Genomic DNA, 19564 nt, shown 5'->3' with positions numbered 1-19564 from the left:
ATGTTTTTATCATACAGTTAACTTTATATTTTGATATAAAATGAACATTTTTTCAATCTGAATTTCAATTTTCTATTTTATTGAATGTTATTTATTTTTATTATATTATTATATTATTATTATTATGATTATCAATAAAAAAATATGTATAAAAAAAATTTTATTTAAATTTATAATTATTTAATCATTTTATCCTTCCCCTTCCTTCCTTCCTTAATAAATACATATATTTATGTATATATATATACTTAATTTTTTACATACATTTCTTTTTTTTCTTCTTCTAATTTTCATCCATTTCTTCGGATTCTTCCATTATTTTATAAAGATTTTTATATTTTGAATTCGTGTATTTAACAATTGGATCGTAAAACCATTTTGGAAAAACTCTCTTGTATAAAAGCATCAAAACGACATCTTGAGATTTGAGTTGACCGTCGAATACTGCTTTCATATGACCGTGAGTACCTGGAATTAAGTTTTTTTTTTCACGATCAGAGAGATTTTCCCGAGGGAAATGCATCTACTTTTCAAATAATTATTTTTTGTAACATACCAAGAGGTTCCTTAATATTCCCCCTTCGACCACATTTCGTTTTTAATTCCACGGGCTTGAACCATTTTATATCTTCCCTATTGAAAAACATGAATCGTATAACGGCGGATTTTTTATTTATTTTAAATGGATGCCCGGATAAGACGACTCGTTTTATGATTAATCGATCGGGATTTATGGAAAGGACGCTTCCCGACGCGATCAAATCTTGAGTTCCGTTGGGATTTTCTTTAAATGCTAAAATTGATGCTGGAGGGAAAATGATTGGAGCGTAAACGGTGGCAACGGTAACCGAATTCGGTTGAAAATATCTTTCGTACTGAAACATAAAAATTAAATAAAATATTGGCGGCAAATAATAAATAATAATAATAATAATAATATTACAATAAAATCATCCTTACTTTATGTTTACTCCCGGACGTGTGTTGACTGAAAATAGGTTTCGATTTAAATCTTCTATATCCACATTGAAAAATCAATTCTTCTTTTGCTTTGATCGGTATGTCTGCCCATGGTGTATTTTGATTTCTTTTCAACACCATATTGATGACAGACATTTTTTGTTCGTGTTCTAACATGCCAACGACTATAATTGGTTCGTGAGCGTGACGAGATTGATATAAATTTAATGGAACTTTATTAATGTGAATAGTTAAGTAAGTGCCGATCTAAAAAAAAAAAATGATAAACCATATTTATACTTGTTTTTAAAAAAAAAATTGTTTGAAAGCATTTTTCGAAACAAAATAAAACTCATTATTAAATCTTACAGGCACGCCATCAGCTAAATCTTCTTCAATTTCTTTAAAAATACGTTTTCTCGTTCTATTAAAATTTTCAAATTGAAATATTCTAGCATAATCATAGGGTAAATTTTCTTTCGGATCCCAAGGAGACGTTCTAAACGATGACAAACCTCTGTATTTTTGAAATCGATCTTTGGCAAGCATGTCAGTAGGAGTATCAATTTCATCCGGAAACATTTGGTCCAATTTAGCTTCCTTTATTTTTTCCCTAGCTCTCTTTTCTTCATCCATATCCATGGCTTCATCATATTTTTCAGCATCCATTTCATCCTCTGTAACACTCAAAATTTCTGATTTTTCATCGCTGAATCTAACTTTTGGTTCATCCATTTCATCACCGGCTTCATCTATTACAGACATTTTGTCCATTTCTTCATCTAAATCATTGTCATCATCATCATCATCAATTTCTTCGATATCTTCATCGGGAATCCAACAAGCCTGATAATCAGACATTCCTTTAGGTATTTTTTTAGTTAATTTTTTATTTTTTCTTTCCTTCTCAGCTTCTTCTAATTCTTCATTCGTAGGCCAAGTTTGTTCTGCATCCATTGGGTCAGGGATGTTCTCCGATTCCAAACTAGCTTGTTTATCAGGATCAGCAACGGCCAAGAGTTTTGTCACGGGAATTTTGTCCATCTTATCAGATATTGATTGCTCATATTCTAAGCCTTCTATTTGTTTCATATGAAAATCTCCCCAACCGGGAATGTGAACCAACGAATTAACGGAAAGCGGTTTACCTCTAAGATAACCTGACACTTTTAAAACCCCTAAATTACTATTTTCTTCTAAAGTAAAATCTAATTTTTCAGCCAATAAATGAGGCCTTCTATCTCTCTGTATAATGCTTCTTTGTTTTTGACTACCTATTTTCCTCAGTAAATTTAAAACATCAACATCTTTATCGACATAAAAAATTTTTTCATCTGGCAGCCATTTAGAAATTGACTTTTGGGCTTCTTGTTTATAATTTGACCTTTTCTGAAATTATATTTTATTTTAATAAAATTTTTTTATAAATGAATAAAATAAATATATAATTTTTAAAAATTCATTTACTTTCATAGGTAAGTTTTCCAGGTCGACTCCTGCAACAATACTTGATGGTAAACCTTGAGCTAATATTGCTATTAGAATTTTTTCAGATTCTTCATCTATCACTTGCTCAGTTAGAGCGGAAACAACAAACATTATTGTATTGGCCACTTTTAAAGTATCTAACACTGCATACATATTACCTTTTTGAGGCAATACAAATGAAAAAGTCTGTTTTGTAACTTTACAACTGTAATCAAATTAAAAATTACAATTTTATTCAAAAAAAAAAAAGGCAAAATAGTCACAATAAATTTACTTACCTGACATGTAATACACCTTCAGGACTTATGGCAACATTTTCTGACTTATAACAGTTTTTAATTAATTTTATCAACTTTTCTGTATCCACATCAAAATTCAAAGGGATTACAGACACAAGAAAAGGCGGCGTTTTTGGACTTCCTAATTGTCGCTTTTTTTGTAAAATTTCATTTCTTTTTTTCTTACGATTAATTATCATTTGATTTCTTCTTTCTTCTTTAGAAATACTATTTTTAAATCTTTTGGTAATAACCTTAGCTGCAGTTCTTCCTTTTTCAGCTACGTGTATAGCACCCTTACTTCTATGTCGCCCATGTTTATGAGCCTTATTTTGTTGTTTTAATAGTCCGGGACGATGACGTTCTTGATCAATACCCATTTTATAAATAAAAAAAATTTAATTTATTTATTTCAACTGAAAACATGAGGTTCACGTGTTCAAAACAAATAGCAGACACTACTTTTCAAAGTGTCAAGAAGAAATCTAAAACCACGAAAATTTATGACGTCATTATTTTTAAAACCCCGATCTTAAGTATAAATACAATGAACAAGCAAAAAAGCAAATTAAAGAATATTTAAAAATAAAATAAAAAATAAAATAAAAATAAAATAAAAATTTAAAAATAAAATAAAAACAATGAAAATATGTAAAGCACTTTATTTCTAAACATTGATATTTACTTTTAAAAATTTATAAAATAAAAAAAATTTTTTATATAAATAAAGTTTTTTGTACAAAAATCATCTACAACAACTGTTAGTTTCTAAAAAATATTCTGGGAATAGTAAAAAATATTTTATGATTGAAAAAATATTATTAATATTTCAAATTTAAAAAGTTTAAAACTTTCAAGTACCAAGTTTTTATAATAGATTTGTTTTTTCTTGAATTCACTTAATCTTTAAAAGTTTTCGATGCACATTCAGTGGCATGACTCTAAAAAAAAAAAAAAAAAAAAAAAAACACAAAATTAAATATTTATGGAAAAGTTTAGAAAACTAATTATTATTTTTTAAATAATATTGAATAAGTTAGTAGTACTACCTCTATAAGTTGTTTTGAAAATCTAAAACTGCAAATAGGACAAACTACTGTATCACTGTCTAATCCAGATTTCAAAATGTTATCATCCTGATTATAAGAATCACTCTGACAAAAAAAAAAAATTTAATCAAAGATTAATAATAAATAATGTAAATTTAAAATACATAATTTAAAAAATCCTTACCATAAAAATGCTTTCAGAATTTTTTTCTCTTTTATTACTATTTTTGCTATTAATATTACATTTTTCTAATTTCATAACAATATCTGGATTATTACTTGCAAAAGTCCTCTTATTTTTTGCAAATTTTTTATCTTTTAAAGCCTTTTGTTTAGAAATGCAATCATCGGAGCCATCGAGAGAAAAGTCATCATATTCGTTTAATAATGTCCTATTTTGATTTCTATTTCTTAAAACCATTCTAGCCCCACCTTCGTTACAAACACCTGATTTTTGAGATTCGCCATAATCATTCTGATTGCATATTTCATGTAGAGAATTAAATTTTTCTTTTTCATTTTCAGTTTCCATTTTAAGCTCTTCTTTAAAACTGTTGTTGTTTGATTGAGGACTAATATCATTAGAAGAATTACTTAAATCAAAACTAATTTCCGCATTAACTGGAAGAAAAACTGAGTCTTTCAAATTTTTCGATAATAAAAACTTTTGATATCTGTTTAACAATTGCGAAGGAATTAATTTTCCATCCCACTTTTCACAACTACTTTTAATAATAGGTATACCCCAGTTAACAGGAGCTTTGTATTTGGCAAAAGTTTCTTTCCATTTTTTATTTTTGTAATCGCACTCTGCTATTATAGCATTAACATCTCTCATTTTAAAACTTGATATATTAATTTTTTTTCTCTCTTTTCTCTCATTATCTAAAATTTCTTCAACATTTAATACTACTTCTTCTTTTATACCATTGTTGTTATCACTATTACAAGGTACATCCTTTTCAGGAGCAATCGAATCATCATTATTTACCTTTTTATTACTATTACTGCCATTAGTATTGTTATCGTTATTGTTATTCGATTCTTCCATTTTTGGTTTTTTAGATTGATTTTTATTTTTATGAAAAAATGAACCTCTTTTTTTTCCTAATGAAGTATTGGAAATGCTATCATCAACTACAGACTCTATAGTTTTCTTATTTAAAAACTTAGCAGCACCATTAGATTTTGTACATTGATTTTTATTCTTAGTCAAAACTGAACAATTATTTAAATCACTTTCAGAAACTTTATCATTAGTCTGGTGAACAGATTCATCTGTAAACTTGTCATTTGTTTCTTGATGAGAACATTCAAAGGTGTTTTTAGATGTCTTATCACTCTCAAGTTCATCTGGATGAGAGTTTTTCTTTGTCAAATTTACAGTTTTATTAGTTTCTTCAAAGCTATTAACTATCCATTTTCCTTCTTCTTGAGAGTTTATTTGAGAAGTGTGACAGCTGAAATAAAAAATGTAGAGCATAATGATTGTAACCTTGTTATCTAATTTGGTACTTACTATTAAATATAATTTTTATGATAATAGTGAAACAAGTTTCACTGTAGAAAAAATATTATTATAAAATATTACAATTTTCAAAATTATATTTTAAATATTTAAAAAACTAAAATAACTTGTGTTATTTTAAAAAAAAAAAAAAAAAAAAAAAAAAAAAAACATTTAATAAACGTTTATTACCTATTTTGTAGCAATTTTTCATTGCTACCTGTGTTAAAACAAGCATTTGCTTGTTCGATTTGTTTTTTCGATCGATTTATTTGACGTTTTCTATTTCTTTTTTTAGATTTTTTATTAATATTAAGATTATCATTAGTAGAATTTTTTTTATCTTTTTCACAATTTTCCACTAAAATGCAATTCTCCCCATTTTTTACTGATTTTAATTCTGTTTTCGAACATGACTTCTTCATTTCAAAACCTAAAAAATAGAAAACAATTTTTCTTTCACTTGATATTAATTTTTTAGAATTAAAAACAAAAAAGCATTAAGAATATTTGTAATTCATTAATTCAAATAATTTGCCTGAAATAAAATAATGCCAAAAATGCACTCTATATTTACATTGTTCAAAAAAATTTAAGTAGATTTCTACTTTTTTAAGATATACATATATATATATATATATTAAAATTTTTAATTTTGATAAGTATTGAAGAAAACCATACTTGGTAAATATTTTTAACTATAAATTAATTATTATAAAATAAGCAAGCATAATTATAGTTCCTAATGGCCCTAACGACTCGTAAGTTGTTGACTCAAGCAACTAGTATTTCGAATTACTTTTAGTACCAAACTTTCCATATAGATATCAGCACAGTTTAATATTAGACCACGTGATATAAGCCGAAACATGGCAGTGTTTTTGTTTCTAAACGGTTTAGTTAATGAAAAGTATTATTATTATAATTATTACCCCAATTTTTATAACTTCATATTAAAAAATTTAAGTATTCATAAGTTTTAATTTTATACTTGTATTATCTAAAATTATATAATTAAATTACTTATTGGACATAAAATTAAAAAGATGTAATTTTCCTCTGCCATGTTATGGCATGTGTCAGTACTGATTATCGATTTACTGTCGTATCAAAAATACCAAGAGGACCGAGCCAATCAAATATATAAAAAATGAGTAAGGGATTTTAATTTATTTTTCATAATAATAATAATAATAATAATAATAATAATAATAATAATTTAAAATTATGTATTATTTTAATATTAATTTTATTTTTAATTTTGTCTAAAATCTAAATTTTTTTTTTTTTAAACTAAATTTTTTTTTACTTTAGGCAATTGTGTAATTATTGATAAGTAAATGAGTTCCTACTTTTGTAGGTGGTCATGATTAGTTTTTGGACAGAAAGAGATCAAAATTGTCTGACAATAAAAAGTCCATTAGCATTTTTTGTGAACTTATTTAAAAAAAAAAAATATAAAGTTAATAAAAACAATGTGAAAAACAATTGTAAATCAAGTAAATCTTGCCAAGTGCCAACTGTAATATCTGTATCTGTTATGGACATGAGAATGAGTTCCCCTTGCCCTTTATCTCCTGCTTTATCTGTGTTAACCTTAACTCCTGGAAGAACAAGGGATATTGATCAAGATATGGAAGCCTTAAGATTATCTAGAAGGGATAACCCTTTTCTGCAAGTTCTTACCAGCAAGGAAAGTTTGGTTGAGAGTTTATTTGAGTCTGAATCAGATGATACTAATTTAATGTCTCAAGTATGTCATTTCTTTTTTTTTTTATTCATTCATTTTTTAATGAAATTTTTTTGTCGTATTTCTTGAAACGTTAAGAATTCTTTAAGAAAACATTAAATTCATTCATAATATTAAAAAATTTTTTTTTTTTTTTTTTTTTTTTAGGAAATTTCTAATGATTTAGAGGTTGATCCTTTTTCTCTTCCTGAAATTCATGAACATATGATCAGAAGTCCACCACCTACAACATGGCCCAGATCGCCTAATTATAAAATGTTTAGATTTCCCGTTCAAGAATCGGAAGAAAATTTACAAGTATGCTTAAAATTAAGTTAAATTTTATAATAATTTTATCAATAACTGGTTTTAATGAAAGAAAAAAAAAAAAAAAAAAAAAAATTGCTTTTTAGGGAAGTAGTAATCAATTTGTAAACTACAAAAAATCATCGTCAAAAGTCATGTCCTCGATTTCCATGAAAGAACACATAGAGGAAATGTCAGGTTTAAAAGTTTGCAATGCTTTCAATTGGAAAACACAATCGGAAAAACAATCATCAAATATTGGAAAAAGCATTGAAGACAGCTTAGACAAAACCCTAAGTGATGACTGTAAAGGTAAAATTGTGCAAGGTTCAATTAAATATTTGTAAGTTTTATTATAATTTTTTTTTAAATAATAATAATAATAGAAGAAAAGTTGTTACAAAAAATGAAATGATAACCTTATAATAATAATAATGATGAAAAATTAAAATTTTTCTTTTTTTTATTTATTATTATTATTATTTTTAATCAAAACTTATTTTTTTGACTGAGCATGGTAAGCATGTAGCATTTATTAATTTTATGTAAATATTGTGATGATAATTACATTTTCACAAACAGAATACTATTCTTTTTTTTTTTTAAATTAATTTAAATCGAAAAGTTTTCAATCTTTATTTTATGTCTTTTTCACAATTGTGTATTAAATTATTTAAATATTATTCTTCAAAAATTTATTTTAAAATCAGAGTTAATTACAAAGAAGCAGTTTACAGAATGTCTCTTTATTTTAATGCAAATGTATTTATTATTAGTAATGTATTTGTTACTTAAAAAATCGACATTTTTTTCTGTTACTATTTAAAAAAGAAAATTTAATCTATTTTCCAAAAAAATATATATATATATATAGTTTATTTATTTTATTTATTTAAAAGAAAAATTATCAGTTGGTTATATTATTAAACAATATTTTTTTTTTTAAAGTAAAAATTAAAAATAATATAAAAATCTAGTCGTCCTTTAGTCATAATAACAGTGATTCATTCGAAAAGAAAAAAAAAGAAAAATTTTAAATTATTATATTATTAATAAAATCTAATAAAAATTACCAAAGGAAATTAATTTTGATTAAAAAAAGAAAAATATTAAATTTTATTTTATTGCTAATAATGTTGTATATTGTTAAAGTTTATTAAATTTAAATCTTTCTTACATTAAGCTGAACTTAATTTATATTTGTTTAATTATAAATTTATATTTTTCTAGTCAGCTTATAATATTATTTAATAATAAAAATGCAAATTAATAAAGTTAAAATAATTTTTTTTTTCTATTTAAAATTCTATTAGGTATTTAATAATAATAATAATAATAATAAATAAATTATATTTTACAATTATTATATCGATAAGTAAAAATTTTTTTTTTTTTTTCTTTGGGATCCGAGTACCAAATTTTTTTTTTGTTTCAAAATAAATTATTTTATATAAAATTATCATTCCTAATTATTATGTAATAATTAATAAAGGATTAATAATAGTTTTAGTAAAAATAATAAATGAATTTCAAAAAATTTAAATTCATTCCATAAAATTTATGCTTTTTTTAAATTAAATTTTAAAAATTTATTAATTAGTTAGTTATAATCGAATAAAATTTAGAAATTTTTTTTTTTTTTCATAATGGATTCTGAATTAATTTAGTTTACACCAACTGATTTTTATTTATCTAAAATATATATATATTTAATTTAGAAAAATAATTAGTATTGAAAATATTGAGTTAAATTAAATAATCACTTTACTTAAACATTATGTTGAATTAAGAAAAATAATTTAATTATTTGTTATTTTTATTATAATTTATTGTGATACTAATTTCAGGTATCCATGTTATATATATATATTTTTTTTTTTTATTTATTTAATAATTATTATTATGTATTTTGTATTTAAAAACTTATTATTATTTATATAAATTAGAAAAAATAAACTAGTTAAAAAGTTATAAAGGTTATGTTACCTAAATTACTGTTGAAATTTATTAAATTAACAAAAAGTATACTTTTCGATTTTAAAACGGTAAAAAAATAATAATAATAATTAAGTAATTGCATTTATTTAAAATTTTATATAAAAACTTTAATAAATTAAATTAAATTAAAATCAATACTTATTCTAGTACTTTAATGTTAAATAATAATGATATATATTATTAAAAAAACTTTAGTTTAAAATTTATTTTTTGTAAAGTAGCTTAATTATGCAGTCTCAAAAATTTATTCGTATATTATTATTTTTAATTTAGATCATAAACAGTTACCATTTTGTTATAATAAATAATAATTTAATATTAATCATTTTTTTTTTTCAAAATAAAATTGAATACTTTTTAATTATTTATGTACATAACCTAATGATTTTATTAATATTATTAATTAGTCAATATCGATGAACTGTCAGAAATTTTTGTTTTTTTTTTTTTACTTTGTAAATCAATCGATATGTGTTAAAGCAAATTATTTTGATCTCGATAATCCAAATATTATATTTTAATTGTAGAAATAAATTGTTTGGTTGTGCAAAATAAATAGTTTAAAATCATAAATAAATTTTTGTCATTTTTTTATTTATTTCACATAATGACTATATTTAAATTAACAGAATATTTTTGGTAAACTGAGTAACAATTGGACTATCAATTTTAACAAAAAAGCAAACAAAATTATTAATAAAGAATGAACTTACTTAATGATGTTTAATGAGTTGACTAACAGGCACTTAAATGTTTATTACACTGCAATTTTTTTTTCACGTTAATAATCGTTGAACGATTATGATTCTTGACAATGCTAAAGAAATATTTGAAAAGTAAAATAAAACTTTTTAAGACAAAAATTCCAATTTTTAATTGATTCTTTACTAAGTAAAATATTTATTTCTGAGCCTTTTTTTATTTTTTATAGTTAATTTATTCATTATTGAAATAATGTCACTGTTTAGGTATTACAAAAAAAAAAAAAACAGATTAGATTAAAAAAAGATTAAATGTCCATTAATTAATTAAATTTGATAAATTAATTTTCCACTTCTAATAATAAAATCTAACAAACACATTTGAAAATGAATTTCTAATGGATTTTTAGTAACTTTAAAACTAGGAAGACCAGCTGTTTCTAATGTCATTTGTTGTTCTGCAACCTAAAATTATTTTTAAATTTTAAATTTATGAAGATAATTGAGATTAGTAGTTAATAAATCTAAATAATAAAATAATATAAATATGCACCTTTTCATCTAATTTTAAAATAATTCTAATATCTAAATCTTTTAATTCTTCCGAATGTTTTTTCATTAATAAACTTTTTTCAATTTCATACTTATCAGTGGATAAATTTTTCGACTGTAAAAGTTCATGTTCCACTGTAAAATACAAATACAATTTACACTATTTGTGCTAAATAAGAAATCATTAATAAATTTGAAATATAATTAACATTTACAAATCAACTCACTGATATGTTTTTTTTGCAGTTCGATTCTTTCATAAAATAATTCTTTTTCAATAATATGTTGTATATCTAACAAACTATTAACGATTTCAAATATTGTTGGATCATTAAGTAAATAACTTGCTAAATTTGCTAAGAGTTCACAAGACATACGCTGCTGAATCCGGCTAAAATATTTTTTTTTATTTAAAAAAAACATTAATAATTATTTTTTATACAATTACCCTTAAAATGACATAATTAATTTTACTTACATCGGTAATTCTTTTGCCCAATCCTGTAGTTTTTCATGTAATATATAAATTTTTTCTTGTAATTGATTAGCATTCAACGCCATATTGTTGTTTTTATTGCGTTTAAACACATTAATAAATATAAAAATTAAAAACACAAATCAAATTCAAAAAAAATAAAATTACATTCGTGTTAAGAGAAACAAAAACAAATGATTAAGTTGGTCAAATGATCACAGTTATTTTTTTTTTTTTAAACTTAAGTTGGCAATGGAACTAAGTAAACAATCCGCCATTTGTAAAATTTCAAAACTTTCATTTTGTCAACAAATGAACGATGTTTTTTTTTTTAAATTTAAAATAAATAAATTAATAAATGCTCCAACGTTTGATTTTATTTTTTAATTTTAAAATTTAATTAATTTATCAATGATAATCCCTTACAATTACAATTTCCTAAACTGAAAAAAAAAAAAAATTAAAGACCGAATACAAAATTTTAATTTAAATAATAATAATATTAATGAAACATATTTTTTAGTTTTTTTTTTTTTTATAACCCTTTGACTAATTAATATAGTTTTACATTATATAATTTTATTTAATAAAGAAAACTTTATTTTAATATACAATTAAAAATTTTTTAAAAACAAACCCTAGTTAAAAAAAAAAAAAAAAAAAAAAACAAAATATAAATAATTAAAATTTTCAATATGATAATTTATTTTTATTATCATCATCATCATTATTATTATCATCATTCAAATAAGTTTTTTCATTAAAAAAGACAAGAATAAATTTACTTTATGAAAAAAAAAAAAAAACTTTTATTTTTATTGAAAAATAAATTAAAAAATTTTTTTAATTTGCATTATCAGTATTCAGCTCCCACAATTTTTTTTACCCTTTGATGTTATTAAAATATATATATATATATATAAATATATAAGACATAAACTTGGTTGTTACAAACCTTGGTTGTTACTTAGTAAAACAACATCAAAAAAAAAAAAGAACCAGTTTTAATGTGAGTATAAAGAAAATTTTTTTTTATAAATTTTTTTCTTGATGATTTATTTTTAATTAATTAATAATAATAGATTTTAGAATTTCATATTGAAATGAAAAAAACATCAATAATATTTTCATCAATTTTAGGTGAGTTAAATAAATTTTTATTTCTTATTGTAAAAGTTAATGTTTTTACTTCCTTTACATACATTATAAAGAATACAATTATTTATAAATAAATTTAAAGTAACAATTTATTTAATTAATGGAGATAAATTTTTTTTTGTAAAATAAATAAATACATTACTTACTTATCAAACATGTCATTAATTTCTAAATTTTGAATGAAGTTGTTTGTTATTTTTAAAAAATCAGTCAAAAAAAATAAGAGGCAATCAACCTTAACATATATAAAACAGTTTTTTAAGTTTAATCTAAAATAAAATACAAATTGATGTGAAAATGATTGTAGTTGTAATACTTTGGGCAACCGCCATATTGTCACTTCCATATTCAGGATCATGTGATTCATGTGGAAAAGAATGTCAATCAGCTTGTGGTACAAGAGGATTCAGAGCTTGTTGTTTAAATTATTTAAAAAAAAGAAGCAGCACACCATTATCAATGGGATCAGAAATGCGCCTTGAACTCATGATGGTAATCATTAATTAACTCATCATCAAATAATTTTATCAAATGAATTGATTAAAACTGTCATGGCTGACTGTAAAACAAAACAACCCAAATTTCAAATATTTAATTCATTTAAAATTTATAAAAACAAAATGCAATTCTCATTATTATTATTATTATTATTGTAGGTTTTACCTGAATTAGCTCAATATTATCCATCATTGAGAAATTTAATACCGGATGCAGTTGATGAAAATCAATCGGGGAAATATATGTTGGATAAAACTGCGCTTGATAATTTTGAAAAATTCACTTCCGGTTTTGAAAAAAATTAAATTTTATATTATATAAATTAAAATAAATAATATTTAAGAACTTGAAAAAATTATTATTATTATTTATTTATTTATTTATTTATGCCTCTTTTAAATTAAAATTTTATACGTAAACTAACTTAATTAAATAAATAAAAGTTAATTATGGAATAACTTTTTCTCATTTTTTTTTTTTTTTTTTTAATAATGATGATTTTAATAAATATGAATACTTAAAAAAAATAATAATAATAATAAAAACCATCCATTATTACAATGAATGTATGTAAGTAAAAAAAAAAAAAAAAGGAAAAAAAAAATCATAATAATAATATTTTTTTCTTTTATTTTTATTTCAATTCACTTTATTTAAACATCAACCATTATTATTATTATTATTATTATAAACACCTAAAATTTTTTTTTTTTTTTATTATTTTTTTATTTAAATTTTATTAATTTACAAGTCTATTTAGAAAAAAAAAAAAAAATACAAAAGCATTTCCATAATGGAAGTGCAAACATTAATAAACTAGCTTTTAAAAAAAAAAAAAAAAAAAATTTACAATTCACGGCCCATAATTAATTTTATTTTTTATTTTATTTATGTATTTTATTGAATTAAAGCTTTCAATTTAATTATTTAATAAGATTTATTAATTTTTTAAATTAAAATCCGTAGGGAGAAAAAAAAAAATTCAATTTCATGTAAATAAATAAATAAAAAAAAAAATAATAATAATAATGAGAATAAGAAGAACACAATTGATTTTAAATTTCTTATGATTTTAATTAATTAATTTATTATTATTATTATTAAAAAACAATATGGAATAGTTTTCACTGTATATTCTATACAATTTAAATTTCAATTTCAATTTCAATTTCAATTTTTTAATTAGCAAAGCATTTAATATTTAAAAAAAAAAAAATGAAAATATACACAACATACATCATGACTTTTTTTATTAATAATTGATATGATACAATTTTTTAATAATAATAATTTATTTATTTATTTAATAATTAAATGCTACTCCAACCTCGCGACATTTTTCTTTTTAACGATAATAATAATAATAATAATTAATTATTCCCGACTAAAAAAATAAACAAAATTTTAAATGATGTTTTAAAAAAAAATTTTCCTGTTTTTTTTTTTTTTTGTTTAAAAATTTATTATTATTATTATTGTTTAAAAAAATGTAAATAGAATGTTTCAATATACGTATCACCTAATAATAATAATAATAATAATAATACAAGCAAGACAAATAATTTCAGGTTTTTAATAAAAAATAATAATAATAATAATTTTTCTCAACTCTAAACACCTAATTAAAAATTTTTTATGGAACTAATTACCCATTTTTTATTAAAAAAAAAAAAAAAAACAAATAAATAAATAATTTTGATTACTAATAAAACATTTGATCATCATGATTATTATTATGTTATTAATACATAAATAAATAAATAAATACTTGTTTACATAAAAATAAAAATAAAATTACACATTTGAATGACTTTAAAAAATTATTGAGGAAAAATAATTTATTTATTTATTTATCATTTTACAAACTGATTAAAAATAAATTATTATTATTATTATTATTACATAAATTTCGATCGATATTTAATATAATAAATAATAAAAGCCTAAATATTATTATTATTATTATTATTATTATTAAAAAAATAATTTTTTTTTTTTTTATTTTGGCAAAATATTCATTATAAATAAAAACAGTCAAATTCTACAGGGGGGGAGGGGGGAAACAATTAATTTAATTAATTATGGAAAATTGTGAGCTAAATTATTTATTATTATTTCTATTAAAAAAAAAAAAAAAAAATACTGACGACAAAAATAAGAAAAATGATACACTAAATAACATTTATGATATATTATTAAAAATTTTTATTTTTTTTTTTTTTACTAATTTAATGGAAATTATTATGTATATATATATTGAGCCATAATCACATAATAGCCATCATATCTGTGCTTAACTAATAATATAATTATTATTTATATTATAACATTTAATCATAATAATAATAATAATAATAATTAATACTTCATTGTTTTCACTTAAAAATTTTTATGTATAAAAAAAAAAAAAAAAAATGAAAGCTTGAAAATTTTTTTTTTTTTTTTTTAATAAAATATTTGGCACAAATTAATTTTATTTTATATTCGTGATTGAACCGTGTGTTTCTGTATTAATTTAAAGGCTATTAAAATTTACAAAAATTAATTTATTGGACAGATTAATTAATTAAATAATAATAATAATAATAATAATAATAATAAAATAAAATTTATAAATACGCCATTTTCTACCCGTAAATAAAATACATTTGTCATAAACCCAAAAATTATCAATTAATTTAAATAATCGATAAAATTTTAAGTATATCATACCATATTATTATTATTATTATTATTATTAGAATTTTAATTAAATGTTTTTAATTAAATTTTTTGTTTAATAATATTTGTTTTTGATGATAATTGCATCCATCCCTACTATTGAAATTGAGTCAGATAACAAAATATTTATTATTTATTAAATTAAAAATGGAATTTCTTGCTAAACAAATAAATAACTTAAATGTCTCAATATTAAAAAAAAAAAAAAGTAATCAAAACAATCATGACAATATGCAAACAAGCAGAAGAAAAATTATTAATACATAATTAATTACAATAATTTATTATTACATTTTAATAAATTTCAATTTAAATGAATAAATTTTATTTTTTTTTGAAAAAAAAAAAGTTTTGATTACTTAAAATTTCATTTTTTAAATGATTTCAAAACGACAAATTAAAACAAAGGGCCGCCATTATTAATTAATTAATAATAATAAATAAAAAACGCGTCGTTAAATGTAATAAATAAAAAGAAATTGTTTTTTTTTTTTATGTAACCTATTATTTTAATTAATTAATTAATTACATAACGTAAATTATGTGTTATTAAAAAAGAATCTGCAAATCCCGCTTTCTTTTCAACACCAGAAACAAATCTTATTAACAAAAATGGGCAAGAAATTAATAAAAAAAAAAAAAAAATTATTATTATTATTATTATTATTAATACTGTTTGATTTCTTTGAAAGAAAAAAACAAAAACAAAACAAAATCCTAACAACAATTATCATTTAATTCCTAATCAATCAATTTTTCCTAATAAAACCTTAAAACGCATATTCCACAAAATGGTCAAAATCAAATCCAGACTATTTTCCATAACAATTACATAAAATAAATTAAAGTAGTAGTAGTAGGAGTAGGAGTAGTACTCGTTTTTCCAACATAAACAGCGTATGAATACTCTAAGCATGAATGATTATTTTTTAAATTGAAACTAATTTTTAAATATTACGATTAAAATTACCATAATTAAATACGATTAAGTATTGATTATTATTATTATTATTATCATCATCATCTACTTTTCCGTTAAACTATGACTGAAGGACATCCGCGTGATTCGATATTGTTAAATTGTTAAAATGATTTGTTATTGTTTCGTTTCCTTGATTTAAAAGCACTGTATGAGTCAATGATTTATTTACATCTTGCAACGTTTGTTCTAATTGATTTATATTACTAAAACCGTTTTGATAAAATACTGGAACTAACGTGTGTGGAACTTCGATATTAGCCGTTACTTCCGGCAATTGAGCTAACGTTTGGGCTATCGTCTGTTCGTCTAATAATGTGTCCAATATACCCTGAGTTTGGGATAGTTTTTCGAGGGATTTGACATCTTTGTCGACGGCCTCCAACGCTCTTTCCAATTCTTCCGTTTCCTGAGGAGTCGGCTCGTATTCTTCTTTATCTTCTGCAAGTAACCGTCATCAACGGAAATTTTATAAACCTTTTTTGGTCTCTTTACAAAAACTACTAGATTGAAAAATAATTACCGGTAAAAAGATCGTTAAATGCATCGGGAGGAATATGATTTAAAACGTTTGTAAAATCGTGTTCTTCTAACAATTTGGTGGCTTGAGTGGCTAGTTCTAAAGGTAAATCGGCAGCCATTGCTAAAACCTCTTCGCTCACCTCAACTTCTTGAGATTCTAAAATTTAACGAACAAGGTCGAATTTAATCCGAATAATTTACACCAAATAAATCGAAAAAATTAATAATATGAAATTAACCTAAGTAAAACTTGCCATTTTCACATAAATTTCCAAATGCAACATTTTATTTTTAAAAAAATGTTAACGATCAAATTATACAACTTACCATCAATTTCACATCTTGAAATTACTTGAGGATTTATTTTTTCAGACATGTTTTGCTGCTTGAAGGAACCATCATTATCAAAATCTTTTTCTATAAAAAAACAAACACAATGATTTAAGCATTAAATGATTATAAATAAAAAACCATGACAATCATAAATAAGAATGAAAGAATAAAATGTACCAAAATCAAAATTACTCGAAGGATCAACACTGTGGACTGCAGACACTGAATTGCTGCTTAAATTATCTTTTTTATCTTTTGGTGCAGACCTTTTTCTCTTTCTACTTCTTCCAGATCTACTACTTCCACCAGTGGATGACCGACTTCGCTTACGGGGCTGTGAGGGTCTACTCACCGGTCTTGAATTTATTAAATTCTTTGGTATATCTGTCGAATTCTGAAATTAAATTAGTAAAAAAAAAAAAAAATTGAGTTAATTTAAGCGTTTGTTGCTTTAGTTCAAAAATCCCATATTTAATATTTAAATATTATGACAAACATCTTACCACCAGTCTTTTATGTTGCAAACACAATGGATTATCCACACTTTGGTTCAAAACAGCTGCCTGACATGATGTATTATCACTTCTCAAAGCCGAACAGGAAGTGAATAAAAGTTGATCATTGGAACAAGTGATATGTTGTTGACAAAACTTGACACAAGGCATTGCTTCCTCTTCGCACTGTTGGCCTGACTCTGAATTTGTATAAGCGCATAACACAGGTCTTAGTAGGTTAAAAGGTTTTACCCTGAAAAAAATTTTTTTTTTTTATCGAAACAATTTTCTAACGAATAATTTTTTATTAGTTTCCGAGAAAAAAAAAAACAAAATAATCACCTTGAATTTTTCTTGGGATTATTGAATTTAGAATTTTCCAGTCTAATTAAAAAAGCAGTAAGGTTTGGCTGTTTTCTAGCACTTTCCACTAATAATTCAACTACTTTATCTCTATAATCATTTTTATACCTCCACTGCAATTGTTTTATTTTGTGTCTTAATTCTACTTTCAACTGAGATAATTTCAAGTCTCTTTTCCTATCACTATTCGATACAGAATCATAATCTCCACATAATGAAAACCAATAATTTTGAAATAATAAACATTCCGAATTGCAATTGTCATCGTAATCACCATCATTTACCGTCAAACCTACAATTTGAAAATTTTTTTTTTTTTTTTAAATTAAATTCTTTTAAATTGCTATAGATCCTCCCAATATTTTGATCATATAAATGAAAACAAACCGAAATGATGATGATCCCTTTTTAATCCTTTCAATTTATTCCTAATGTTCCATATTCTTTCAAGAGATTCATGTTTACTCTGGTCTAAAGAATCAGTTTTTACTCTTGACGGTGCTAATACTGTACCATTAACAGTCTCATGAAAATTTTTCACATTATTTTTTGAGCACTTGAACTCAGTTGAAGACCCTGGCTGGACAGCACTGTTGTTTTTAACTTCTCTGTCAACTCCATTTTTTATGCCTTTTTAAGAGTAAAATATATTATAATGAAAAAATTTGTTTTTTTGCTTTTGCAAAATAATATAATGCAAAACACTTATTAGACCTCCATAATATCTTTAAAATTATTACATAAAGATATTAACAAAAAACACATTCAATAATTACTTAAAAATATTATTATAGAAAATTTAATTTTGAAAAAAATATATGTATAAAAAAAAAAAAAACACTAACCCAACAATGATTCTTCTAATAAACTCTTTTTCTTTGAATTTACAGTAGGAGGAGGTACATCGAGTTGTTTTTGAAAATTTTTATTCATACCAAAAAAAGAACCTTTCGAATTATTTTTTTTTATTTGTTGAATAACTGGTCTATTTAAATAAGCAGTCTTTTGTATTTGATTTAATAAAGATTTTCCTTTTTGAAAATTCTTATGTTTTTTATCAAGTTTTTTCTCTCCTTTAAAATTCCCTTGCTTGCTAACTTGATTTGAATTGAAAGATGATGCTGACTTTACTGTCGTATTAAAGTTCGATTTTAATGTGCTATTAATATTTGGAATTTTAACACTTTGCAATTTTGCTTTGGATAAAAATTTATTAAATAATGGCTTGTTATTTGAAGATAAATGAACCTGTGCAGTAGTTTTGCCATTTTTCACACTTGAAATTTTATTTACATTTAATTGATCACTAACTTGCAATTTATATGCAGCTTGGTTTAAATTTGTAGCCACAATGTTATTTGTGGCAAACAAAGGCACTGCAAATTTGGCTAATTTTACATTTTTATTAATATTACTAGAACTTTCACTAAAACAGTCTTTTTCCTTAACCGAG

At 22.4% G+C, this 19564-nt stretch overlaps 6 protein-coding genes across 6 annotated transcripts in view; 2 read left to right on the top strand and 4 right to left on the bottom strand.

Annotated features, from left to right (window-relative positions):
• Window positions 1-283: 283 nt before the first annotated feature.
• On the bottom strand, window positions 284-3106 carry Phum_PHUM450810 (Ribosome biogenesis protein TSR1, putative; the record flags this gene model as incomplete). The annotated part of the gene is made up of 6 exons (XM_002429724.1): window positions 284-468; window positions 557-875; window positions 961-1227; window positions 1330-2349; window positions 2428-2653; window positions 2727-3106. 6 exons carry the CDS (start codon window positions 3104-3106, stop codon window positions 284-286), a joined length of 2397 nt encoding a protein of 798 aa, XP_002429769.1.
• A 519-nt stretch (window positions 3107-3625) lies between these two features.
• Phum_PHUM450800 (Lipoprotein A precursor, putative) lies at window positions 3626-5707 on the bottom strand (the record flags this gene model as incomplete). The annotated part of the gene is made up of 4 exons (XM_002429723.1): window positions 3626-3667; window positions 3776-3880; window positions 3960-5235; window positions 5475-5707. The coding sequence occupies 4 exons, from the start codon at window positions 5705-5707 to the stop codon at window positions 3626-3628; spliced, it is 1656 nt and encodes a 551-aa protein (XP_002429768.1).
• A 1115-nt stretch (window positions 5708-6822) lies between these two features.
• On the top strand, window positions 6823-8112 carry Phum_PHUM450790 (uncharacterized protein; the record flags this gene model as incomplete). Its single annotated transcript, XM_002429722.1, has 4 exons — window positions 6823-7035; window positions 7180-7329; window positions 7425-7629; window positions 8030-8112. 4 exons carry the CDS (start codon window positions 6823-6825, stop codon window positions 8110-8112), a joined length of 651 nt encoding a protein of 216 aa, XP_002429767.1.
• A 2231-nt stretch (window positions 8113-10343) lies between these two features.
• Phum_PHUM450780 (Gonadal protein gdl, putative) lies at window positions 10344-11129 on the bottom strand (the record flags this gene model as incomplete). The annotated part of the gene is made up of 4 exons (XM_002429721.1): window positions 10344-10481; window positions 10570-10703; window positions 10796-10959; window positions 11047-11129. The coding sequence occupies 4 exons, from the start codon at window positions 11127-11129 to the stop codon at window positions 10344-10346; spliced, it is 519 nt and encodes a 172-aa protein (XP_002429766.1).
• Window positions 11130-12498: 1369 nt separating this feature from the next.
• On the top strand, window positions 12499-12708 carry Phum_PHUM450770 (uncharacterized protein; the record flags this gene model as incomplete). Its single annotated transcript, XM_002429720.1, has 1 exon — window positions 12499-12708. One exon carries the CDS (start codon window positions 12499-12501, stop codon window positions 12706-12708), a length of 210 nt encoding a protein of 69 aa, XP_002429765.1.
• A 3752-nt stretch (window positions 12709-16460) lies between these two features.
• Window positions 16461-19564, bottom strand: part of Phum_PHUM450760 (uncharacterized protein) — a gene marked incomplete at both ends in the record, with an annotated part of 3536 nt that continues 432 nt past the window's right edge. The window contains 8 exons of the mRNA XM_002429719.1: window positions 16461-16840; window positions 16923-17078; window positions 17249-17338; window positions 17432-17648; window positions 17758-18001; window positions 18091-18403; window positions 18499-18741; window positions 18957-19499. Coding sequence (XP_002429764.1) covers window positions 16461-16840; window positions 16923-17078; window positions 17249-17338; window positions 17432-17648; window positions 17758-18001; window positions 18091-18403; window positions 18499-18741; window positions 18957-19499 — 2186 coding nt within the window. The remainder of the gene's footprint in view (window positions 16841-16922; window positions 17079-17248; window positions 17339-17431; window positions 17649-17757; window positions 18002-18090; window positions 18404-18498; window positions 18742-18956; window positions 19500-19564) is intronic.

Source organism: Pediculus humanus, genomic scaffold, assembly GCF_000006295.1.
Source record: "Pediculus humanus corporis 1103172108221 genomic scaffold, whole genome shotgun sequence".
NCBI lineage: Eukaryota > Metazoa > Arthropoda > Insecta > Psocodea > Pediculidae > Pediculus > Pediculus humanus.
This window is presented reverse-complemented; position numbering and strand designations above follow the sequence as displayed.